Raw genomic sequence first — 24,916 nt, forward strand, 5'->3', positions numbered from 1 at the left:
TGCCAAGTGCTTGATGTGTATTAACTCACTGATGCTCATAACAGCCCTAAGAAGCAGGTGCTGTTATTATCCCCATTTTATAGATGAGGAAAGTGAGGCACGAAAGTTGAGTAATTTGTCACACAGCTGGTGTTGGAATTGGGATTTAACCCTGGTTTGTCTGGCTCCATAGTTGTGAGTTGGTATCTTTTTTAGTACTTTCCCACTGTAGCAGAGGAGGACTGGGCACTTGCCTAAATCCTCTAATCTTCGGGAATATTGGCCCTCTAGCTTACAGAAGTACAATTCCAGCTGAGCCCAGTACCTAAAACTATATTCAGTTTATAAGAAATTAATGCTTATCACATTTTCCTGTGGGAATGTTGCCCTATCTAGTACCACACAGTGGGGGATTATGAAACATCTCTGGATGGGGAGTCGAAGCCTTGGATTCCATATACTTTTTACTCTCACAAACCTTGGGTAAGTCACGTAATTCTCTGAGCTCCTAGTTTCCTTTTTTTTTTTAAGGTGATAATCCTTTTCTGTCAGCTGCTTGGCGCTTTTGAAAGTGTATAGTTGGATAATCGTATTTTTATAATGAAGGATTTACTGTTAGGCAGGGGAGTCCCAGGGCTTGTGGGTGTAGGGACTAACCCTCTCCATGATGATTCTTTTGAGTTCTGTCATACCAGGTGTTACTTTTTCTTTACATCACAAATACATGTCCGTTTTTGGTTTTGTTTTTGTTTACAAAAACTGAAGTATGTTGAAATATGTCTTGTAGTTTTTGTTTTTTCTTGCTCCTTTCCCCCATCTGTAATTTGTTTTTTAAACTTAATATTTCTATCTTGTGTGTGTGTATGTGTGTGTGTGTGAGATTTTATTTATTTATTTGAGAGGGAGAGAGTGAGTGAGAGCACAAGAGCAGGGGGAAGGAGAAATAGCTCCCCACCAACCAGGAGCTCCAATTCAGGGCTCAATCCCAGGACCCTGAGCTGAAGGCACAGCTGAGCCACCCAGGTGCCCCTAACTTAGTATTTCTTAGGTACTTTCCCTGTCAGTGTATATATAGCAAACTCATTTTTAATAGCTGCATAATATACCATACCAGTATAAACGTTTTAAATTTAACTATTTCCCTATTGAAAGATATGTTTACTTTCTAGTTTTTCACTATCCCAAGGGAGGTGTGGGTTTGGGAGAGAGAGGGGAAAAAAATAGCTCCTCAGGTGACAGAGACAAGAGACCTGGGTTGTTTCCAACTTTATTCTAGAGACCTCTGGTAAATCTCATTCCTTCTCAGGAATGTGTCTGAACCTGTCAAGAGGTTTTAGATCATGTATGTTTTGAGATGATTAAAGCTCTTTACCTCCCAGAAATGCCCACATAGAAAATACTTCTTAGGAGCATGAAGATAAGAGTGCTGTTAATCCCTTTAGTCTGCCCATAAACTCCGCTTCGAGATTTCCTAGGCTGCATGGATCTCTTAAGATTTTTCCCTGACTCCAGAAACCATTTGAGGCAACATGATATTCTAAATAAAGAATTGGGTTAGCAGCCCAGCCATGTGTTGCACTTGGTCACCCACCTCACTGCCACATTTGTGGTATTTTAGGACCATTTCCTCTCACTTGAGCAGGCTCAAGCCTCAGCATCGGTTTGTGGGCTTGTGGGTTTGTGGAGCTGCTGAGCACCGCTGGCTGGGTCTCAGCACCTCCATTGGTCAGTGGTCATTCCAGCCCCTTTGAGTACCCCTGGGCTGCTCCTTTCCCTCTGTTAGGTCTGCAGCACCCCTCCACCGGCACACCCTGACATCCAGCACATTCTCCTCCTGGCTCTCAGCTCTTCACACCCGCCTAGAATGGATTTGGGTCTTCTAAAATAGTTAAGACTAAGAGGAAACTGGGAAAAGATGTCTAATGTTCACTATTTGCAAATTTCAGTTGCTAATGTGTATTGATGTTTGGTGCTTTTATGTATTTTTAGAAACCGTCTTTTTGCTTCAGAACAACCTGAGGGAATGGCAGAAAATGCAAAGTTCCTTTGAACACACACCAGTTTTATTTTTCTCTGGACCTAGGTTCCTCCTCCATTGAGAACCCTCTCTCTGTTTACTTCTTATCCACCCCTGGCTAGACACCCCTCTCCCTACCCCAAACTTTTTCTCCCCGATGGAAATCATCTGAGAAAACTGCTAAATCACAACATATTTTCTAGAATGTATCGGTGTCCCCACTGACAGCCTCTTATTAAGTAGAATATTCTTTTTTTTTTTTTTAAAGAGTTTATTTATTTATTTGACACGCTGAGAAAGATCACAAGTAGGCAGAGAGGCAGGCAGAGACAGAGGAGGAAGCAGGCTCCCTGCTGAGCAAAGAGCCTGACTCGGGACTCGATCCCAGGACCCTGAGATCATGACCTGAGCTGAAGGCAGAGGCTTTAACCCATTGAGCCACGCAGCCACCCTTAAGTAGAATATTCTGAACAACTCAGCCTGAAAGTACACATGCTCAGATGACTTCTGATATCCACAACTATGAGAATGATGTCAAGGATTCACAGCCTTTTTTTGTGCCCTGGATATTTTGACAGTTTGGTGTTATCTATGGCCCTCTACTCAGGGTGGTGTTTTAAATACATAAATACATTATTGCCTGTTATAATGAGTATTGGGGAGTACTGGGGAAGTAGGGTTCAAGGACAGTTGCTCAGAAGGTGCCTTGGTTGTTGCTCACTTTTCCCTGGGCGGGAGGACTTCCTCACTAATCTGGCAGCCTTGTCTCCGCCCTATTGTAATTACTGACGCTAATATTATTCACTAATATTCATCGTGAGTGGGCGGCAGGTTTCTCATTTCAGACAGCAGCTGTGGAGACATACACCTACATGAACATGCAAAGAGGTAAATTCTCTACTTCTGTGGGCAGAAACCAGGTGAATTGTTAGAACTTAAGCTGGTTTGCTTGGGAGAGAAGAGATTTGGGTACAAAATGCTGTTAAAGAAGAATGGCAACTGTTTTTTGTCTTGCAGCCAGATATCTCCTACAGTCTATCAGGCCAACCTTAGATCTGTTCAGAGACCTCAGTAAAGAACTCAGAATCTTTTTGCCATGGGTCTTGTCTCCTATGTGGGAGCTTTGGCCCTTTAGGGGAGATTTCCCTGTGATGAACAAACCCTGTGACAATGGGAAACCATTGATGAGTATTGAATAGTATTCTCTGGGTTTATTAGTTTGTAATGCTTTAGCAGGTGACCCACTGGAAAATGAGAAACTGTTAGAAGAGGCAGTCTGCCATGAGCCCTGAGCACCCCTGCTTGTTCTTGCTTTGTATGAATGTAAGACCCTGACCCCTTCCTGGGGCATATCTCAGTGTTCTGTTGACAGTGGGCAATCTTGAGAGATGAAATAATGTCCCTTCCCAAGGAGTAGGTTTCCCTACTGTGCATTATAAAAAATGTTGAATCCCCCAAACTCAGCGTTCCTTTCCTGTGACATATCCCCCTCCATATGTAGGCATCCGTGTAGGGCTACCCCAAGTCAACTTTTGTTGGGAGAGCATAGAGAACTGGGACAAACATGCTCACGTTGCTTCTTGTAAGCATAAAGTTCTTTGTGATCTGGGAGTCTCATGTCTTTCGCCAGTATCCATGACTGACTCAGTTGCAAGTAGGATAAGATTCCAGACCTTTCATAGATTACCCCTTTATTTTTAATTTTTTTTTTTTTAAGATTTTATTTGTCAGAGAGAGAGTGAGCACAGGCAGACAGAATGGCAGGCAGTGGCAGAGGGAGAAGCAGGCTCCCCGCCGAGCAAGGAGCCCGATGTGGGACTCGATCCCAGGACACTGGGATCATGACCTGAGCCGAAGGCAGCCGCTTAACCAACTGAGCCACCCAGGCGTCCCTAGATTACCTCTTTAAAAAGTTGGACAGCCAGGGACACCTGGGTGGCTGAGTGTCCAACTCTTGGTTTCTGCTCAGATCATGATCTCGGGCTCATGAGATCGAGCCTTATGTCAGGCTCTGTACTGGGCGTGGACCCTGCTTAAGATTCTCTCCCTCTCAAAAAAACAAAAACAAAAATTGGACAGCCAGGAGATTACTACTGAGCTATTGCTGAAACAATATCTGACCCATGGAAGCCTGGTAAGTGGCCTACACCCCCATTTGGGGTTATGTGAACTTAGATGTGAAACTAACAAAAAGTGCAACAGCCTTCCCTTGTCAAATGGAAATGATGTGTTCTGGGAATACAGTCAGCTGTCCATCTTAGTTTCATGTGAAGAAGTGATAGTCACTCCTTGGGAAGAAGTCTGTTCCCACTCAGCTGCCTGAAGCAAAGCCACTGGCTCAATAGGACACTGGATTCACAGAGACTTCCCTGATCAAATGCCTGGGCCTGGTTCACTGATGGTCCAGTTAAGTTAAGAGCTGATGGTGTCAAGTGATCATTCTGGAAACTGACTGCAGTGAAGGCTGATCAGCACAATGGGCTGAATTGAAAACTTACCATGTCCTAGACAATCCCTAGGGACCAGACATGTTACATTTTTACTAACTCAGGCTATTGTCAATGGCCTAGTCTTCTGGTCTGTCACTTGGAAGACTGTCAGATTAAAGACACTCTTCTTGGGGGCCACAAACGAAAAATGAATTGCAGTTATTCAACTGTCTGGGTCACATGTATATGCCCACCATGGGGGTTCATTCTTGATGAGACCAACCGGGAATCAAGCTGCTGATGGAGCCTGATTGCCACCATCACTGCCTGGATTCATCATCATACCAGATACACCCTTACATGCACCATCATAGCCTGGGCACAGAATAAAATATTTATGCTTCTGATGCAGAGGTCAGCACTACCAGGTGGTAGTGACACAAGCCAGGCTTGTGACTCCTATTAAAAGTCTTCTTTGTCTAACCATGAGTGAAACCACATAGCACAGGCATGGCCTTCTCCCACTCCTGACTGACTGTCAGACATTTGGTTCCCTCTTGGGGTTATCAGTAGTGCCTCAACACCGTTGACACTTTTTCAGGTTAGAGTTTACAGTGTTGCTGTTCTAGTCAATCAGCCAACTCCAACCACACGGTTTTGATTTTGAAACTTATCTGTCTCGTGTTTCTGTTTTTCCTGACTGCATACAATTTGACAATGGTGAATCTTTTATTGCAAAAATCACTCAAAAGAGGGCAGATAGTTAAGGTCTTTGATGGACCCTACGCTTCTCCATCCCCAAGCATCAACTGTCATATGTTGGGACTGCCTACTCAAAAAATGTACTCAGAAGATGTCTACTACCTCATCCTGATACAATACACCTTTGTAAGGCAGTTTGGCCACTGAATATGGCTATCCCCAGAAAGCAGTCACTTCCTTGTTACATACTAGAATTCTCCAGAAAAGAAGAACCAATAGTTTGTGTGTATATAAACAGATGTATTATAAGAAAATGACTCACATGATTATGGAGGCTGGAAGGTCCCCTAATCTGCCATTTGCAAGGTGGAGACCCAGGAGAGCCAGTGGTATAATTCCAGTCTAAATCCGAAGGCCCAAGAACCAAGAGAACTGATGGTATAAGTTCCAGTCCAGAAACAAGTAAGGACTCATATTCTAGCTTGAAGACAGGCAGACAGAATGAATTCTCCCTTAACCCAACTTTTGTTCTATTCGGGTCTCCAACATTGGACAGGGCAGTTTACTTAACTGAGTCTACTCAGTCAAATAGTAATCTCATCAAGGAACACCCTCCGATGGACCCAAAATGATGTTTAACCAAGTATCTGGGGACCTTGTGCCCCAGTCAAATTGACATGTAAAATGAACTATCATAGCTGCCAATGGTGCAGTGATCAGAATGAGAAGGGCTGGAGATAGTATTGCGTAGATGTATTCCGAAAATTCAGTATTCTGCCCCACTAGCGCTAGGTGCGATGTTATCTTTGCTGTAACAATATTCACAGGCCTGCCTTGTTGCTACGACTTCCAGGTGGCATTCTGGCCAAAGGAGGCTAGAATATTCTCATTCAGTTCTGGTTCAGGCACCTGAATTCTCATGTTGGTTTGACGTGATCCTATATCATGACATTTGGAAAAAGAGTCACCCTTGGAGCCTTTGTCTCAAAGGAAAATGGGCAAGTACAACTCTCCCAAACTATCGCAGACTCCTTAAACTTGAGTGACTGCTGGCTTTGACATCTGCCCCTAGATGGCTCTCACCATAATTTAGTATTTAACCTACTGAGAAGTCTATCAGAAGCTTCAGGTGCCGTTTCCGCTCCCATACCTCTCCTGCAAAACACGTCACAACCTGTAGATGTCTCCCTAATCCCCATTCTAATAGTTATTGCTCTGTTTTCCTGTGGGGTGGACTAATGCCACACGGCTGGTGCTGTGGACCTGTGGGAGAGTTTGGGCCAACTGCCATTAGGCAGTCTTTCCAAAAATAAGGACTGGTTTCAATTATTCTAAGTTAAGGGGAACTCTGAAGCCTTCCAGGTGCCCCGGTGGCCTCAGTGACACTGTCAACCTGTTCCCTGAATAATGTAAGTCCTCCTTGGGAGGCCCCAACAGCTGTAAACAGGTATCACATATGCCCTCAGGACTATACCTTCTGTGTGGAAGCCAGGCATTAGCTTGCCCCCCCCCCCCCGAAAACATGGTACCTTGCACCATAGGGAGGACGATTAGCAACTTTTAAATGTTTAAGGAAGCATCACCATTGGATCATGTATCCCTGAGATGACTGTGGAGATTGCGCCAAAATTAGGCTACCTTTGGTTATGTGGAGGAGCTTTCTGGAGGGGTGGTTTATTTATACACATTCTGCAAGAAGTTATCCCTATCTTGAGAGTCATCTTATTTGAAATGCTGATACGAAATTTGCCCCTGACTTTAGCTGAAGCCATCAATGACATCATCAGCCCCGAAAGACATTCAGGGGAGCCTCAGCATATTGGCCAATGTGGTTATGGTTGGTAGAATGGCACTCGACTTCTCTGTGGGCCAAGGTAGGTCTCCAATCACAAGTATATCCTGCTGTACCTGAATTAATCCCTCAGGCTGGGTATAGAGCCAATACAGGAATTAGAGAAAGCCACCGGATTTCTAAGGCAGACCTTGATGGCTTATGGTTGGGGTTTTTTTGGATGTCGTTTTTCTAGCTATTTGAGTTCTGGCCCTTGATCGAGTTCTGACCAATTCTGTAGATTGGTCTCATCCTGTTGCTTGAAGTTCTGTTGATAGAATGCTAATTAAATTCTGTATGAAACCATTAGAAGGGATTTGGTCCCATTTCTGTCAGATTAATCAGCGGCCAGTAGAAAATTCATCAGAAGTCATCTGTACAAGTTGCTGTGAGGGTTGGAAGAGGAGTAACTTAAACCATGGAAGCCTGAGAGGTTCTCCTATAGGAAGTGAAACCTGTTTGATCTGAGCTATGAATAAGAACTAGTGCCACGTGTGTCCATTTTACAGATGTGGAACCTAAGGCACAGAAGTTAAATAAGTTGCCAACATTACTGAGTTTAGGAGTGGGAAGTCAAGGTTTAAATCTCTTCCCCGCCAGATATAGCGATTGCTACTCACTGTTTCAGGCATAAGACTGAGACCACCAGTCAAAGAAGAATTGAGAAAAATTTGGCATTAGCTTTAGATATTTTTCTTAAATTGACTAGTTGAGTGATCTACAGAGTTGGTGATTGTGAGTTTGAAGTCTGGGTGAAGAACCCTAGGACTTTCTATGAGCCAATCTTTGAAAACGAAGATATTTAGAAAAAAATTTTTTAATAAAACATTTTCAACAATAAGATTTAAAGAAGAATAAAGCGAACCACCTTAAGATAAACTACCAATACAATTGAAGTCCTTAATCAGGACTTCTTATCCTTATCAGGTCCTTATCCTTCATGAGGTCCTACTCCCTGCACTCCCAGAAGTAACTACTACCCTGAATTTGCTATTTATTATTCCTATGCATTTTCTTCATGTCCATCCATTAATATATGTTATTGTTTTATATGTTTTAAAACTATACATGGTATTTGGTTAAGGATTCCCAAGAGTAGCCCTAGGTTCACAGACCTGCTAGAAGGACTCACAGGACTCAGCATTATTGTTGGGCTAACAGCTAAGATTTATTACAGCAATGTAGTAAGGACACATGGGATCATAAGAGAAAAATACACAAGCGGAGTCTGAAAGAATCCATGTATAGTATTTCTTATGCTTCTCCCTCTAATTGAGGGGTTGCACTAAGCGCACTTTCCCCCCAGCAAGGAAAATGCAGCTTATGTACCATGTTTCTGTCTAGGGAATCTGTTAGAGACTCAGCACTCACAGTTTTATTGAGGGCTGGTGTGTGGACACCCTTTCCTAGCATGTACCAAAATTCCAGACTCCCAGAAGAAAAGCAGGTGTTCAGAATAAATCATATTGTGTTCAGTCTGTGCACAGTCTACACTGATTAATTGGAATTCTAGTGTAGAAAGAGCTGTCCTCTCTCCTCCATTTATTCAATTACATCAGTATGAACTCATGGGTTTTTATTCAGTGGCTTGTAATACTACTTTTTTCGCACTCAATATATAATCATGCACACACATTTAAAATTATATATATAATTTTTATTTTTTTAAGGGCGGGTGCCCATTGCTCTAGATCTCCCGTCCTTTTTGCGGAGTCCTCGCTTGGCGGCCGGAACCTTTTTTTGGCTCTCATGCTGTCCGGGGAAATTTTAGGCGGTGACACCTATCAACTGACAGGGGACCCAATAGATAAGAGCGTGGAGCTAGGGCATTGAGGGGAGGGAGGCAAGGAGGGGGAGGAAATAGAAGGGTGCGGGGCGGAGCCAGGGAGCTCCACGGCCTGTGGGACCCGCGATAGGCCCAGGGCCTGGACCAAACTCAGGGCTGCGCTGGAGCGGGTGGTGGCCGGAGAGCAAGGGGTAGGTCCCACATCGCTTCTGGAATGCTGCTAGAGGTGAGAGACCGAAAGCGTGGCCGCGGCTGGGCAGAGAGGGGGCGGGGCGGGGGCAGGGCCTCGACTGCGTCCGTCTCACGGGGCGGGGTTGAGTCTGGGGAGGAGCCAACGGCAGGTCCAACGGCCGGCTGTCAGCGGCCTCCGCGCGTCCCCGCCTCCGCTTCCCCGCCTGCTATTCGGGGCGTCTGGGGTCTGTCGGTCTCCCTGCCTCCCCGTGGGTTTTGTCGCCCAGTTTCTTTAGTTTTCGTAGCTTGCTTCCGAGTCCTCCGCAGTCTCGCTCTCTCCACTCCCAACCCCCGCCTCCGTCTCCCTAGCCTGGGTCATTCTCCCGTGCTTCGGTGTCCCGAGACCTGAGGGCTGCCCGGCGCCCAGCTCTGCCCGGAGAGATGGAGGAGCCGGGGTCCCGCGAAGGTGAGCGGGGCTGCGACACTGCAGAGATTCCCCAAAAGTGGGGCACTGTGAGTGTGGGGACAGGTTCGGCGGCACCGTCTGGGCTTAGGAAATACAGTCTGGGGGAGAATATTGAGTCAGAGCCACGCAGTCGACTAGGATCTCAGACGTGGCCAGAGTATTCTTGGCTGGTCTATTTTTGTTTTCCTTCCAGTGAAGCCAGACCTAAACCTTAGAGTTACCATTTAGAGATGAAAGGGAACTGAGCTTGGAGCAACCCTTCTTTCTAGAGAGGGGTGTGGGGATCATGGAGAGTCCCCAGCTGGAACTTAAGGGACCTGAATCTTGGTCCAGGTTTGCTGTTCCCCACTGTAGGCCTGAGTTTTCCCATGTGTACAGTGAGAGGGGTTTGGAGTACTAGATCTCCAAAGGCGTGACAAAGGATGGGTGCTGTTTAAGTATGAGTTGTAAGGAGTAAATGAGTTAGGAAGGCCTCCTTCTGGGGTTCACTGGAAGCTGCCTGGTGCACTGAATTAACTAGAGTCTTTGGAATTACATTGTTCATTACAGTGCCGAGAAATAGGTGGCATTATCCCCTTTACAAGTGAGGAAACAGAGGTACAGAAGTAAGTCAGACTTCAAAGTCCAGGCCCCACTATACTCTTTCCCATTAAGAGAGCAGGGAGGACTTGATTGATAGGTGATCATATGGAGCAGCAATTAATAACTTGTGTTCTCGGCTAAAATGACCCAACTCCAAAGCAGAACTCTATCTGATTCTTCTCTATCCTTCGTTTCCACTGTCATCACTGTCGAGCCACTGTCATCAACATGTTCAGCATAATCATAATTCATAAAATTTATAAAATTCATAAAAATTTATAAAATTCACAAAAATTCATAAAATTCATAAAAATTAATAAATAATAACAAGTAATGATAGTGATTCCAGTTGTTGTAGGGATAGCAAAGCCATAAGTGAAATTGTGAAGACCTCAAAATTTATAATACTTTTACTTATATAGTACTTTAAAGTTTATAAGGCACTTTTGAGTGGTTCTTCATATTGGTCATCTTAGGTAGCTATTACCGCATTTTACAAACAAGGAGTCCAGGACCGGGAGAGATTAAGTGACTCAAGCAAGGTCACACAGAAGTGTAGCTGGGATGCCAATGAGGTCCTCTTTGACAAGCTGTGCTTCTGCTTTGGTGCTCTCCCCCTTTCCTCTCCCTTTCCTTTTTCCTAGTCCCATCTCCCCACTCCATGCTTATCGCCCAGAGAACTTCTCTTTCCATGTTAACTAATAATCATGTGTTGATTGACGATTAACAGTGTTGGTAGTAACTCATAATTAGAGAGTTGGCTCACAAGAATTCAAAATTTGATCTTTCCCAGAGACATAGAGGGATTAAAATGCTTTTAAGAAGGAGAGTTGTTAACTATTATCATCATCACCCACGGATTTCAAGGAATAAAACTGCAGTTGACCCTTGAACAACACAGGTTTGAACCTCATGGTCTCACTTATATAAGCATTTCTTTTCATAGATATAGTACAGTACTATAAATGCATTTTCTCTGACTTGTGATTTTAACATTTTTTTCCTCTAACATGATAAGAATACAGTATATAATACATATAACATACAAATTATGTACTAATTGACTTTATGTTATTGGTAAGGCTTCCAGTCAAGCGTAGTATATTCATAGTTAAGTTTTGGGGGAGTCAAAAGTTATACATGAATTTATGACTGCCAGGGTGGGGGTGGTCAGCACCCCTGGTCGCTGTGTTGTTGAAAAGTCAAGTGTAGAATGTGTATTGATTGACAGTCTGAAAATAATAACCACCATATATTGAGCTCATACTATGTCATGGGCTCTGTAACAGCCACTTTAACTTATTAATTTAATTCTCTCAGCAACTTTACTGAATTTTATACATGAAGATCCTGAAGCCTTAGGAAAGTTAAATAACAGATCCAAGGTCATGTAGTCCCTAGTGTTGCCCAAATCCTGTGTTCTTAACCATTGAAACAGCTTGGCTCCAGGATAGATGTTTACTTAGAAAAAGCCGGATCCTCTGTGGAGGAGAGCCTGAATTGAGGAGAGAGAGGTGTGCTCTAGCACTGTGGGAAGAAGACAGTTCTCATTTGCTTTTCAATTCTGCTACTGAGTGCCTAGAATTGGAGTGAGGAAAGGCTTTTCTTCTGGACCTTGGAGGCCACCCCCCAGCCCAGTCCGCCTCATGATAATGAGCCATGGTTCTTCTTTCTTTTAAGTTAGGAACAAGTGAACACATGAGTCATTCCTATGCCGTGGATAAGTTTGTCTTGATTGACACTAGGCAGCTATAGCCGAAAGCAGTACAACTTTTACTTTCCGTTTATTACCTACAGGTTATATGGGAGATTGGTCTAAAATGCATACTTGATCGTGCCATTCCTCTGCCAAAAACTCTCGAGTGGCCCCCTCTCTGTGGGATAAACACCTTAATAAGGTATCCAGCCTCTCCTGATCAGTCCCACCTTCGCACTCCACTATAGTCCTACCGCATGACCGATAGTCCCCACAGTTCACTCTGTTTTCTGTCCTTTATAGGCTTTTCACATCCACTCCCTCTGCCCTTTTCACCCCCTCCAACTGGCTGACCACCCTTTAGGATCCAGCTTGCCCATTCATTCAGTCATTCAACAGATATTCATCAAGTGCCTATCAATTACCAGGCATGGTCCTGGGTATAAGATGTAGCGGAGAATAGAACAGACCAATCCCTGCCCTTCATGGGGCTTCTGTTCTGTAGTTTGTATTAAACAGGTATGATCTGGAGGATTAGTGGCATGGTCAAGAGATCAGAGAGAGGGGAGAGTTGTCAGGGAAGGCCACCTCAATTAGATGACATTTGAACAAAGCTGAAGGAGTTGAGGGAGTGAGCTCTTGGTTTTTTGAAAGGAGAATGTACCAGAAAGGCACAGAGTGTAGGATATGAGACGGGAGCTCACTTGGCTGCCCTGATCTGGACAGATGCTCTTTTTCTGTTTTCTTCCACACTCTCACGTTTACCTCTCAAGTGGCACACACCGCATGACGTTGTAATTGTCCGTGTATGTCTGTTTCCCTCACTTGGATGCGGATTTCTTTAAAGCAGGGACTTCTGATTCCTTTCTGTCGCCTCAGCACCTACCTTATGGCCCGACTGGGAGTGGGCACCCAGAAATATTTATTAAATAAATGAATAAAGCCTTGTTTTTATAGCCTGACCATTTTTTACAAGTGATTTATAAAGAGAAGGCTGGGATGACAGATGGTGAGAGAGGGGGAAAAAGAAAAAAGAATTCTAAGCCTGGTTTTGTCTGGCTTAACTCCTGTTTTGGGCCTCTGAGAAGTAGAGTACCTGATTTTCTTTGAGAAGTGTATGTGGAGACTTCCATTTCAGCATTAATGGCTAGCTAACCTGTACCATGGTGGATAAAATATAATAAAATCCCTTAGAGCTGAAATTGCCTGGAGATAGGAGAAATTCCCAGGGGCCTAGAAACCAAGAGTAAACTGAAAACCAGAGTAATTAGCCCCTTAACCTGAGCTCAGCTGCCCTGGATGTTTGCTAGTCTCCCCTACCTAGTAGTTTGGGCTTGAACAGACCTGCTGTTGCAGTGATTGCTACGATGGGCCCACATAGGTTAGGTTCTCAGGAACCGAGATCCCTGCGTGAAGCTAGGTCCTTTGCAAGTCCACACCCTTTGATGGGGTGGACTAGGCAAAAAGGATTCTCACTGCTGACATGGAGAGATGACAAAGAAGATTGCCTCATGTCCTAGGCTCTAGTAGAGGGAGGATGTTTCCCCAGAGAATCCTTAACCACAGGCATTTCCACATGTGGATTTGGATTTATATTTACATTACCCAAATGGCCTAAGAACTCCAAAGAAATTGACATTAGAAACAGTCCAGGCCAGTGTTACCCCTGGACGCCTGGCAGAAGTACATGCACGAATCTCTGGAGAAACATACTGGGCACTGGCTGTGTCAGATTTCCATAGAGTCTGGAGGATAGATTTGTTCCATGAGCATGTGTATTGCTTGCTTTATGCTTTTGAGACCATGAATGTGACTTTGGATTAAAAAAATAAACATTTGAGTAAGTCTCTCCCTCCCTGTGTGTGATCTCCAGAAATGGGTTGATGGAGCGGAACTTGTACGCAGGGCAGCATTTGGGGGACGGACACACATTTAGCTGCCTCCTATCCTTACAGAGGTCATGGAAGAAGTGACATCGTGCTCCTCCAACAGCCCTCTGTTCCAGCAGGAAGACAAGAGAGGGGTCACCTACCGGATCCCAGCCCTGCTCTACATCCCCCCCACCCACACCTTCCTGGCCTTTGCAGAGAAGCGCTCCACGAGCAGGGACGAGGACGCTCTCCACCTGGTGCTGAGGCGAGGGTTGAGGACTGGGCACTCGGTACAGGTGACTCCTCATCCCAGATCTGGCTCCGAGCCTCAGTCTCTCTCCACATTGCTTAGACTGCTTGAGGGTCTCTGCCCTTTCCTGTCCGCTCTGGAAAAGCCCTGTGTGGAAGGAAGGAAAAACAAACCCCCCAAAACAGTAAAAGCAATGGCTCTCACTTAACTGAGTACATCTGTGTGCCAGGCCCATTTTGGATCCTCAATAGTTCCTCTGTAACATAGGAACGGTGGTCAGTCACGTTTAACAGATAAGGAAACTGAGGCACAGAGACATTCCCACATGTTCAAGGTCACACAACTATAATGAAACAGCAGACGCAGGCTTTAAACTCCATCTTGGATTCCAGGGGCCTCTGCGGTTCATTCAGATTCAGCTAACACGCGGTGTGCTTTTTGTTCACATTCTCTTTTGTTCTTATAAGTCACCCGGGGAAGTAAGCACTGTTAGTCCAGTTTTCTGGTGAGGGATCCTGGTCCTCCAGGAGGTAGGTAGCTTGTTCAAGACCACAGCTAGCAGATGGTGGGGGTAAGGAAAAAAATGATCCTCGTCTTCCTGCGTGTTTTATGTGAGGCGCATAGCAGCCCCATAGTACAGGCGGAAATGGGATTAAAGTGGTTTGCCTCTGGCACAGGCATCTCAAGCAACAGAGCTGGCGTTGGAGTTCTCACCTCTAAGGGGCTCATCTTCACTGAATTTTTTAGAGGAGAGTGATTGCTGCCTCTGGGACTCTGGGACTCCCATTTGTCTTTTCTGCAGAGCTGGCTCAAGTGTGGATCAACGAGACAATGAATTTGAGAGTCTTTTGTAAACAAACAAACAGACATAGATGTCTTTGTAATAGGCCTTCTCATCCCCCTAACCTGCCCTGGTTTTCTACCCACAGAAACATGACCACTTCTTACCAGACCATGCCTGTCCCATCACCTCACTGCCCAGCTGTCTCACATTCACAGACCTGTACATTTTAATCCTTCTCTCTTCTCTGTATTTTATCACTTTCATTCTCTGACTTACCTGATTGTAGAATCTGGAAGTTAGAAGAATGATCAGCCTAACTTCTTGCCCAGTGCAGAGATGTTCTGTATTCCCTTGGTAGCTACTAAGAGCTTAGTTAGGGGTTAAGCCCATGGCTTTGAAGTCAGGCAAGACCTAACCATTTAATGGCCGTGTGACCTTGGATTTGACTCTTCTCTGTTTCATCATCTGTAAAATGTAATTAATAATAGCAGTTACATAGTTGGAACTCAACATTAGTCATCTTCCATAAAGGGTCTGCTTACACAACATCTCGAGTGAGGAACTTGATCCTGTGGCAACTGTTAACTTTTGTTTTGGGAGAGAGACAAACTATACTTCTCTCAAATCACCCATTGGTCTTCTGGGACATCTCATCTATATATAACCTGAGACCTCTTTTCCAGAGAATGCTCTTTGATGTTCATACCCTCCGGGTCTTCTAATTTGGGGGCTCACCAGCTTTAGTCCTTTTAGTGGCTTGTGGGGCCACAGTCTTGATTTGGTTTCTTGTCCCATGAAAGCCATGATTACTGTCTTTGGGATTTGATCTGGGATGTCAGTGTCTTTTTTCGTAGCCTGACCAGCTCAGCAATGAGGCTGCTATCCCATTTTTTAACCTTTCTTTAAAGCAATTTTAATATAAAGAAGCATCTGCTTTAGTCAACACAGGGTGACTAACATCAAGTAGACGGTCAGCTAAAACCTCTGAATCCTTTTCACTTTTGCTGTTTTTTAAAAACAATTTTTAATTATAGTAAAATACACCTAACATAAAATTTTCTATCTTAACCGTTTTAAGTGTTCGTTGCAGTATTGCTAACTAGAGGCACACTGTCGTGCACCAGATCTCTAGAGCTTTTCCATCATGCATGACCGCTACTTTATATGCTTTGGACAACTCCTCATTTCCTCTTCCCCCAGCCCCTAATGACCACCCTTCTTCTTTGCTATTATGAGTTTTTAGATAACACATATAAGTAGACTCATCCAGTATTTGCCTTTTTGTGATTGGTTTATTTCACTTAGCCTAATGTCCTGAAAGTTCATTTGTGTGGTAGCATGTGACAGGATTTCTTTCTTTTTTAAGGCGAATAATATTCTGTTGTGTGTGTATACCGAATTTTGTTTACCCACCCATCTGTTGATGGACATTTGGGTTCCCCCACCTTTTAGTTATTGTGAATAATGCTGCTATGAACGTGGGAATGCACATATCTCCTGCTTTTAATTCTTTTGGGTAGATATCTAGAAGTGGAATTATTGGGTCATGTGGTGATTCCATTTTTAATATTTTGAGGACCTTCCATGCTGTTTGCCACAATGACTTGACCATCTTATATTCCCACCAAGGCTGTACAGGGTGCCAATTTCTCCATATCCTTGCTAGTACTTATTATTATTTATTTTTTATTTTATTTAAGATTTTATTTATTTACTTGACAGAGAACGGGATCACAAATAGGCAGAGCAGGAGGCAGAGAAAGAGGAGGAAACAGGCTCCTGTGCTGAGCAGAGAGCCTGATGCAGGGCTCGATCCCAGGACTCTGGGATCATGACCTGAGCCGAAGGCAGAGGCTTAACCCACTGAGCTGCCCAGGTGCCCCATTATTTATTTTTGATAGTAGTCATCCTAGTAGATATGAGGTGATATCTAATCATGGTTTTGATTTCCATTTCCCTAATTATTAGTGATACTGAGTATCTATCTTTTCATTATGCTTGTTGGCCATTATGTTTGCTGTTTTTTTTTTAAGATTTTATTTACTTATGCAGGGATTAAATGTTTTATTTCACATACATTCATGTGGCATATATGATATAAAATGCTATAAAAAGATATATATCCCATTCTTGCTGCCCTACTTCCTATAGGTTGTCACGATTGTTTCTTATCTACCCTTCTAGTGCTGCTTCTTACAGAAACAAAGAAATATGAGTATATATTCTTAATGCTCCACTTTGAAACTTTTTAACATGAAGTGATAACATGTAGATAGAAAACATAAAACATAAATGTCCATGCACAATACATGAATGTTATCCCTGTGAATTGAGAAAGCCAACACTTGTGGACTCATCACTTAAGCTCAAGACATAGAATATTACCAGCACCTCAGAAACTTCTCTTATCCTCCCTCTCTTTCTCGAGGGTAATTACTATCCTGATTTATAGCTCTAGAGCTTAGTTTTGATTGTCGTTGTTGTTGCTTTTTAAAGTAGACTCTACACTCAACATGGGGCTTGAACTCATGCCCCTTCAACAGTCACTTGCTCTAGTGACTGAGCCAGCCGGGTGCCCCAGTTTTGCCTGTTTTTCATCTTTATTCTTTATGTTTGTCTTCTTTTGTTCAGTATTTTTGAGATTTATCTGAACTGTTGTGTACAGGCCGCTCTGAATATTCTTGTACGTGTTTTTGCTATGGCGTATGTGCATTTTTGGTGGGTTTCTATCTAGAAATGATGTTACTGGATCATAGGGTAGGTTTATGTTCCACTTCAGTAGATAATGCCATCTAGTTTTCTAGAATGGTGGTTGTGAGAGCTGGTATACATCAGTTTCACCCTTACTCTGTGCATTTAGCTCTTTAAAGTTCCATCATAAAGCATGGGGGTTTACCAGGGCCCCCAAATTTTTGTTCTCCTAGCCCCATATGGCTGCCAAACAAATTGTTCAGCTTCTCAGCTTTTCAGTTCTCTCTTTGAGAATCAGCAGAGACACGCTAAAAGGAAAAGAGACTTGAAATACCAGGCCAGTGTGTCTGAATGAACTTCTCTCTGTTCTTGGCCTATAACTTTTCACTGTCTTATTTCCTCTCTGGTGCTTTTAACCAGATGTTTTGCTTTAAGGTTTTATCTGTCCTCACTAGTCTCAGTGGGAAGCTTGGTTCAAATTACCTAGTTTGCTGTTAAGGATTTTTCTTCTGATTTCTTATGCAAAAAGTAGCATACTACATACATTGGCCTGTACTTTGTTCCTTTAACAATATATTATGGAGATCTTTCTATCTCAGTGTGTAGAGGCCTTCCTTATTCTTTTTTCATCTCTTGCATTGGATGTTCATTTAACCAGTCCCCTGTTAATGGATATTTGGATGCAGAATATTTTGATGTTCCAAGCAATGCCACAGTGAGTAATCTTGTATATACTTAATTAGATGAGCAGAGATATTTTAGGATAAATTCCCAGAATTGGGCATGCTGGAAAAGGATAAATGCGTCTGGAATTTTGATATACCCTACATAAATACTGAACCATTTTGCACTTCGGTCCATGTAAGAGGGTGCCTGTTTCTTCACATTTTTGCCAACAGAATAGTGTCAAAGTTCATGATGTGTTCATGATGTTGCCAGTTTATTAGATGAAAAGTATGACATCAATTTAATTTGCTTTTCTCTTTTATCTGTGAAGTTAAACATATTTTCATTGTTTTTTCCTCTTTCTGTGAGTTGCCTGATCTTGCTCTTTGCCCATTTTAGTTGGGTTTCTGGAAATTTTCTTACCAATTTCCTTTTTTTTTTTTTTTTAAGATTTTTATTTACTTATTTGACAGAGAGAGACAGAGCAGGAACACAAGCAAGGGGAGTGGGAGAGGGAGAGCAGGCTTCCCGAGAAGCAGGGGAGCCCAATGTGGGGCTCAATCCCAAGACCCTGGGATCATGACCTGAGCCGAAGGCAGAGGCTTAACCGACTGAGCCACCCAGGAGCCCCTCTTACCAATTTCTAATAAAGTTTTTAAAATATATTAAGGAAATCAGGCCTTTCTTTGTGATACGTCTCGTTAGGCATTATCTCATTTTAGCTTTACACCAACTCCTTTGTGAGCATGTTATTACTGTGTGAGCATGTTACTACATTTTCCATTTAACTGATGAAGGAATTGAAGTAAAGTAAGTTTAAGTAACTTGCCCAACGTCTCACAAAAAGTGATAAAGCCTGCTTCGACCTAGTTATCTGACTCCTTGCTTGAGTTTTTAATGACAGTGTTATGAATTGCCTTCCCAGGATAGTAGAAGGAAAAAAAACTTTGTTTTAAATTTCCCTTTATTTGGGGCACCTGGGTGGCTCAGTGGGTTAAGCCTCTGCCTTCAGCTCAGGTCATGATCTCAGGGTCCTGGGATCGAGTCCCGCATCTGGCTCTCTGCTCAGCAGGGAGCCTGCTTCCTCCTTTCTCTGCCTGCCTCTCTGCCTACTTGTGATCTCTGTCTGCCAAATAAATAAATAAAATCTTAAAAAAAAATTTCCCTTTATTTGCCTAAATTCTATATTTGTCCACCTTGCTTGCTTTTCTTCATTTTCTTTTCTTTCTTTCTTTTTTTTTTTTTTTGCCCCCTCTTCCTTCCTTTTTTCTTACTTTTAAAAAATATTTATTTGGCTCCTATCATGTGCTAGGTACTAGAAATACAAAATTAGAATAATTTGATTTCTGTCCTCAAAAGACTCATAAGGAAGGAAGGAAGGAAGGAAGTCAGTCAGTCACATAAAAAATTATGATTATTATATAATAAGTGCTAAAACTCTTCTGTATGTACAAAGAGGAAGCCACCAATTGCTTTTGGGAGGGATGGGGGGGAGGAAGTTTCATAGACTGCTTTACGAAGGTGGTGACTTTTGAGTTTGGAGGGTGAATTGGGCATCTAGACAAAGTGTGGAAGAGTGTTCTAGACAGAGGACAGCATATACATTATCTAGTGTTGCCTCTTCCCAGCTTTATAAATTGTCCTGTAATATTTGAGAATTAGTGACTATTGGTGAATATGACATGATTTCATAGGTTCTAATACCAGTTACTTTTTATCACTGAAAAATGATGCTTTCACTGAGCCTCATGTCTTCCTCTTAGTCTCTCACTCCTGCTCTCTCTCCCTTCGCCTCGTCTAGTGGGGACCTCTGCTGCCGTTGATGGAAGCCACACTACCCGGGCATCGGACCATGAACCCCTGTCCTGTGTGGGAGCAGAAGAGTGGCTGCGTGTACCTATTCTTCATCTGTGTGCGGGGCCACGTCACCGAGCGTCAGCAGGTCGTGTCAGGCAGGAATGCGGCCCGCCTCTGCTTCATCTGCAGTCGGGACGCTGGCTGTTCGTGGAGCGAGGTGAGGGACCTGACTGAAGAGGTTATTGGCACCGAGGTGAAGCGCTGGGCCACATTTGCTGTGGGCCCGGGTCATGGGATCCAGCTGCAGTCGGGGAGGCTGGTCATCCCTGCATATGCCTACTACATCCCTTACTGGTTCTTTTGCTTCCGGCTACCATGTAAAGCCAAGCCTCATTCCCTGATGATCTACAGTGATGACCTGGGGGCCACCTGGCACCATGGCAGCCTCATTAAGCCCATGGCAACCGTGGAGTGTGAAGTGGCAGAAGTGACCGGGAGGGCGGGCGACCCCGTGCTGTACTGCAGCGCCCGGACACCAAACAGGTGCCGGGCAGAGGCTTTCAGCGTTAACCATGGTGAATACTTTCAGAGACCAGCCCTGAGCGCTCAGCTCTGTGAGCCCCCGCATGGCTGCCAAGGCAGTGTGGTGAGTTTCCGGCCCATGGAGATCCTTCAAGGGTGCCAGGACCCTAATGGCAAAGATGCTCCTATCGGTCAGCAGAGCCCTCTGCTGGACAGCTCACCGAGGCTAGAGCAGGAAGCCGGCCCACTGTCTGAGTCTTGGCTCTTGTACTCACACCCCACCAGTAAGAAGCGGAGGGTCAACTTAGGCATCTACCTCAACCAGACCCCCTTGGGGGCTGCCTGCTGGTCCCGCCCGTGGATCTTGCACTGCGGGCCCTGTGGCTACTCTGATTTGGCTGCTTTGGAAAAGGAGGGCTTGTTTGGGTGTTTGTTTGAGTGTGGGACCAAACGAGAGTGTGAGCAGATTGCCTTCCGCCTGTTTACAGACCGAGAGATCCTGAGCCACATGCACGAGGACTGCTGCAGCCCTGGTAGGAGCTCTGAGCCAACTGAAAGCTAAAATTGACTTAGGACCCAAATTTCCATAGAAAGGAAACCACAGAAGGCAACCACAGCCAGGATAATGGAGGCCAGATTAACAGAGGTGGTTGAAGTCTACAGAGAATCCAAAACTTCATATTCTGCACTCCACATTTTTTCTCTTCTCCCCCAAAGAGCAAAAGGAAAATTATGCCAAAGCTACTGCAGTGGGGAGAACTATGAGTTGGGAAACAATAATGTGGTCCTGGTTGTGCCCCTGGCTTGCTTTTGGGACCTTGGACATGTCCCCCGAACTCTCCGGGCCTCAGGTTTCCCATTTGTAAAATGAGAGGATTAGTGCTGTGATTTTTCTTCTTTCCATTCTTAGGAAAGGCAGAGTGCCCACATGCTCCACAATCAATAGGTCCTGACTGCGTGGGTCTCTGATAGAACTCTGATCTCGAAGTGGAAGTCAGAGGACTCAGCTTTTTCAATGACTCACCACTTGTCCAGGTGTGAGACCTGGGCAGGTGTGAGGAATTGGGCAGAACAGTAGAATCATGAGGTCACCTGCCTTCTCCAGCTTTGCAGCTCTGCTCAATCTTCCCTTCCTCCTCCAGAACCCTTATTTCCTGGGAAGAAAATGGGAAACGCAAGGCCAGTGACCCCTGATAATGGTACTTATTGTTTCTGAGGGCGTTACTCTTATGAAAGATGAACCTGAAGTTCATGTACTAGAATGGTTCCTGATGAGAAAAGGTCGTAGATTAGGACTCTAAAGCATTGGCTAGAACTTCCCATGGTCTCTGCCCTCAAAGAGCTCACAGTTCATGGGGCTAGAAGTGGAGAGAATTCAAGAAAACCGATGCAGCTGGTTTATAGATGTTGGGCCTTAAGTTGGGGTTATGGTAGCTCCTGACAGCATTGTCTTAGTCACATCTTCATTGTGCTTGGAGTCAGCTGCCAGGGCTTGGCCGGCCACTGGGTTCCCCCCACGTCTGTTTTTCTCAGAATATTGTTCTGGCCTAGCCACTCCTCTACTCATGGAGAAGGTCTTCACCATGAGGAAGGTCTCCAGACCCTAGACCTCTGAATCAAGCCAATTTTTTTTTGTACCTATTACAATCACTATTTGTGAAGTAGGGGTGCCCCTTTGTCTGATGGGTTTGGGGCTGAAATTGACCAGGGCTGGGTGTCTCAGATGATACCAGATGAGTTGCTCTTATTTTAGAATCTTTCCCCCGGAGCCTGTTGCTGTAACAGAAATTCGATCACGAAAGACTTGGTTTTTCAGCCTATTTTAGGAGAAGAAATACCTTCAACTTGTATCAGATAACTAAATTTGGTGCTGAGTAATCGCCCAGAGAGCAAGTCTTAGTTGTAGAATATAGCCCAGGAGGCTGGGGGCTGCGGTTGCTCCTGTCATATGGGGGAGAGTCCTCTAGGATGAAAGTAGAGATTGACTTCACCTACATATGGCTTAAGTCCATGGCTTAGAGTGACTTTTTAAAATTCCCTTAGCCTGTCATCCATTTGTCAAAGTTATCCACCCAGTATGCAGTTCTGCTCACTCATTCACTCATTTATACAGTTATCTAAATATTCTTGGGAGCCTGTCTGTAATGTAAGGTGCTTTTTCTGTTGCCATTCCCTGGTTGAAAAGCATCTGTGGCTCTTCACTGCCTGCCAAAGGGTGTTTTCATTTAGTCTGGCATGTAGGGCCTTCAGTTGTTGGGGGAGATAAGGCGTACTGACCTCTGCTTCTTTGTATGAAGCCCATTGTCAGAGAAGATCTCCGTCAAGCTGGCAGTGGAGGGCGTGGCAGTTGGTGGTACAGGGAGGAACCGGGGAAGGGCAGCCCTCTCCTAAGTCATAGCAGCTTCATGTTCTGCAAATCTTTCCTGAGCATCGTACCCCCAAATAGATAGGAATAACAGGGATGGCTTCCTTCTCCAACAAGATCTAAAGGAGGAAGTCACATGCCAGTGTGGACCACAGATGTCCAGGACCAGCACTCAAAAGATGTCTTATCCTTCTCTGAATTGCCCTCCCCTTTGCTTTATGTTTGCTTCTCCTTAGTGATTAGAAGTAAAACTCCTAATAGGCGGAGGGCCTGTGTGCATCGTTCAGGATTGGCAAGAAAAGAGGATTGGGGACAGAGGTAATCCAGAATGAGGTTAAATGGGGGTAGAGCTCAGGGGTAGAGCATTTGGCTGCAGGATGAGGATTTGGGAGAGGAAGAGTGGGCAGTGGCAGCTATGAAGAAAACAGCAGGGCAGGAGTTCCAGCACCTTTAGGAAGAAAGAGAACGTGGCCCGGATAAGAGACCTAGGCCGGAGAGGCAGCGTAGGTGGTGGTTGCTGTGAAGAAGAAATGACAACAGGCTGGGGGTGTCTCCTGACGCGTGTGGGAGGAGCCCTGGGGCAGCTGACTCCAAGCTGTGCGGCCCGCACAGGCCAGTACTTCAGGCTGCAGACCGGTTCCTCCCCGGCCCTGTCACCGGAAGCTGACCTAGCTTGTTCACGTTCCGGATGACCAACAGAGACAGCTGTAGGCACTCCTGACTTGTTTGTGCCCATTCCCCGAGGCCTTCAGGGCCCTGGGACCTATCCCGTGACCCTGGTATCCTAACCAAGCCTCTTCCAGGCCCTCTCAGCTTGGGAGAGTGAAAAAGACAGGGCAGGTGATGGCAGCTGTGAAGAAAAGAGGACAGCAGACTGGAGGCCTCTAGTCTAGAGGCTTCTACCTGCTTCTACCCTGTCTCTGGGCCCTTAGAATGGATCCATCTGGCACACATGGCTCATCACTGGGAGAGCAAGAAAGCATAGGTAGGGGCCACCTCCTGCTGATATGTATCCAGACCCACTCCCACCCCTTCAAGCTGCTGGGCCTGCTCAGGCTCCCCACCTCCCGATGCCCTCACTCCTAGGCCCCTAGTATTCATTTCAGGGCTTTTATTTGGGCGCTTTCCTTGGATCTGTTTCTCCTGGTCATCAGTCTCCCCTCCTGTCCTGTCCTTTGGGATATCATGCAACAGTAGCTGTAGATAAGAGACATAGCGCCCTGTCTGTTGGGGAACCCGAGGCACCCACAGAGATCAACCTGAGGCTGCCCCGCCTCCTCTCCAGGGCAGTAGGCTTCAATACTTCCACTTCGGCCAGCTCAGGCTCTCCAGTCTTCTGCAGTAGGCTGTGCGTTTCCCCCACTGCGTTATGCGGTAGGTGTCAAGTCATCCCTTTCTGTGCTCCCACAGTGCCCAGTTGGGGCCCCCCTTTGCTCATTACCATGGGGTGCAGGGTATTATTGTTGTCTGTCTTGTGCCCTCTAGGCCTCCGCTAGGCTGTGAATTCCTTGAGGGCCAAGTCTGTATGAATCCTCTCTCTATCCTTTTTTACCTGGAATTACAATAATTTCTTTATTAATATAGGCTTTTTCTGTTGTGTTTGGAATTCCCTGAAGGTAAGGACTGTGCCCGATTCCTCTCTCTGTCCTCTGTCCCTGGCATAGGGCCTGGCACAGAATGGACAGCAGTAAGGCTCTGCTGAGTGGATCAAGGAATCAAAGATCCTTGGCCTTCTGGAGCTAAGTGAGAGGGCCAGGGCGAGCCCCTGCAAAGAGAGGAGTAGGTTGCCTCCCTCTGCGGGTTGGATAGCGTTCTAAACCCGCTGAACATGCACCTGAAATGGGTCTTCTCTCTGCTGGCCTGCTTCCAGGTCAGTCCCTAAAGAGCTCTTCTCTGGCTTCAGTTGAGTCCTGCCTGGGTGTTTCAGGATTACAGCCCAAGCCCAAAGCCAAGCCAAGATTTGGGTTCTCATGTCAGTGATATTTCCCCTCTGTCCCTAATTGGCATTTCTGTAACTGCCCCTCCTCCAGGACTCTGGGACTGACGCCGTGGTTCAGTGTTCTGAATGTGTCTTGCTCTGTGATCCCAAGTGCTGAAAGTGCCCTCTGTTCTATAGAAACTACCAGAACTCTTGGGAACAAGGGAGATGAATAAAGAGCTTAATTCTGGTGACTGCTGTTTGTGTGTTTCGTTGTTGTCAAACCGTGAGGTGATTATCATCCTAATACTTTCATCTAGTTTGTACCCAGCTTCTTTCGAAAAATGGATTTGAGGCCTTTTCTTGCATTTCATAACTTTTTTTTTTAAGATT

At 45.0% G+C, this 24,916-nt stretch overlaps 1 protein-coding gene across 1 annotated transcript; it reads left to right on the plus strand.

The window, feature by feature from the left end:
• Positions 1 to 9,356: 9,356 nt before the first annotated feature.
• LOC111159449 (neuraminidase 3) lies at positions 9,357 to 24,701 on the plus strand. Its single transcript, XM_022521940.1, has 3 exons — positions 9,357 to 9,381; positions 13,615 to 13,826; positions 19,723 to 24,701. The coding sequence occupies exons 1-3, from the start codon at positions 9,357 to 9,359 to the stop codon at positions 20,800 to 20,802; spliced, it is 1,317 nt and encodes a 438-aa protein (XP_022377648.1). The 3' UTR covers positions 20,803 to 24,701.
• Positions 24,702 to 24,916: the final 215 nt, after the last annotated feature.

This window comes from Enhydra lutris, unplaced genomic scaffold, assembly GCF_002288905.1.
Source record: "Enhydra lutris kenyoni isolate GAN:26980312 unplaced genomic scaffold, ASM228890v2 scaffoldscaffold68, whole genome shotgun sequence".
In the NCBI taxonomy this organism is placed as follows: Eukaryota; Metazoa; Chordata; class Mammalia; order Carnivora; family Mustelidae; genus Enhydra; species Enhydra lutris.

Coding starts and splice junctions, on each gene's coding strand:
- LOC111159449 (XM_022521940.1), top strand. CDS start 9,357: ATGGAGGAGCCGGGGTCCCGCGAAG. Junction 9,382..13,614: donor GGAGCCGGGGTCCCGCGAAG/GTGAGCGGGGCT, acceptor CTATCCTTACAG/AGGTCATGGAAGAAGTGACA. Junction 13,827..19,722: donor GGACTGGGCACTCGGTACAG/GTGACTCCTCAT, acceptor CGCCTCGTCTAG/TGGGGACCTCTGCTGCCGTT.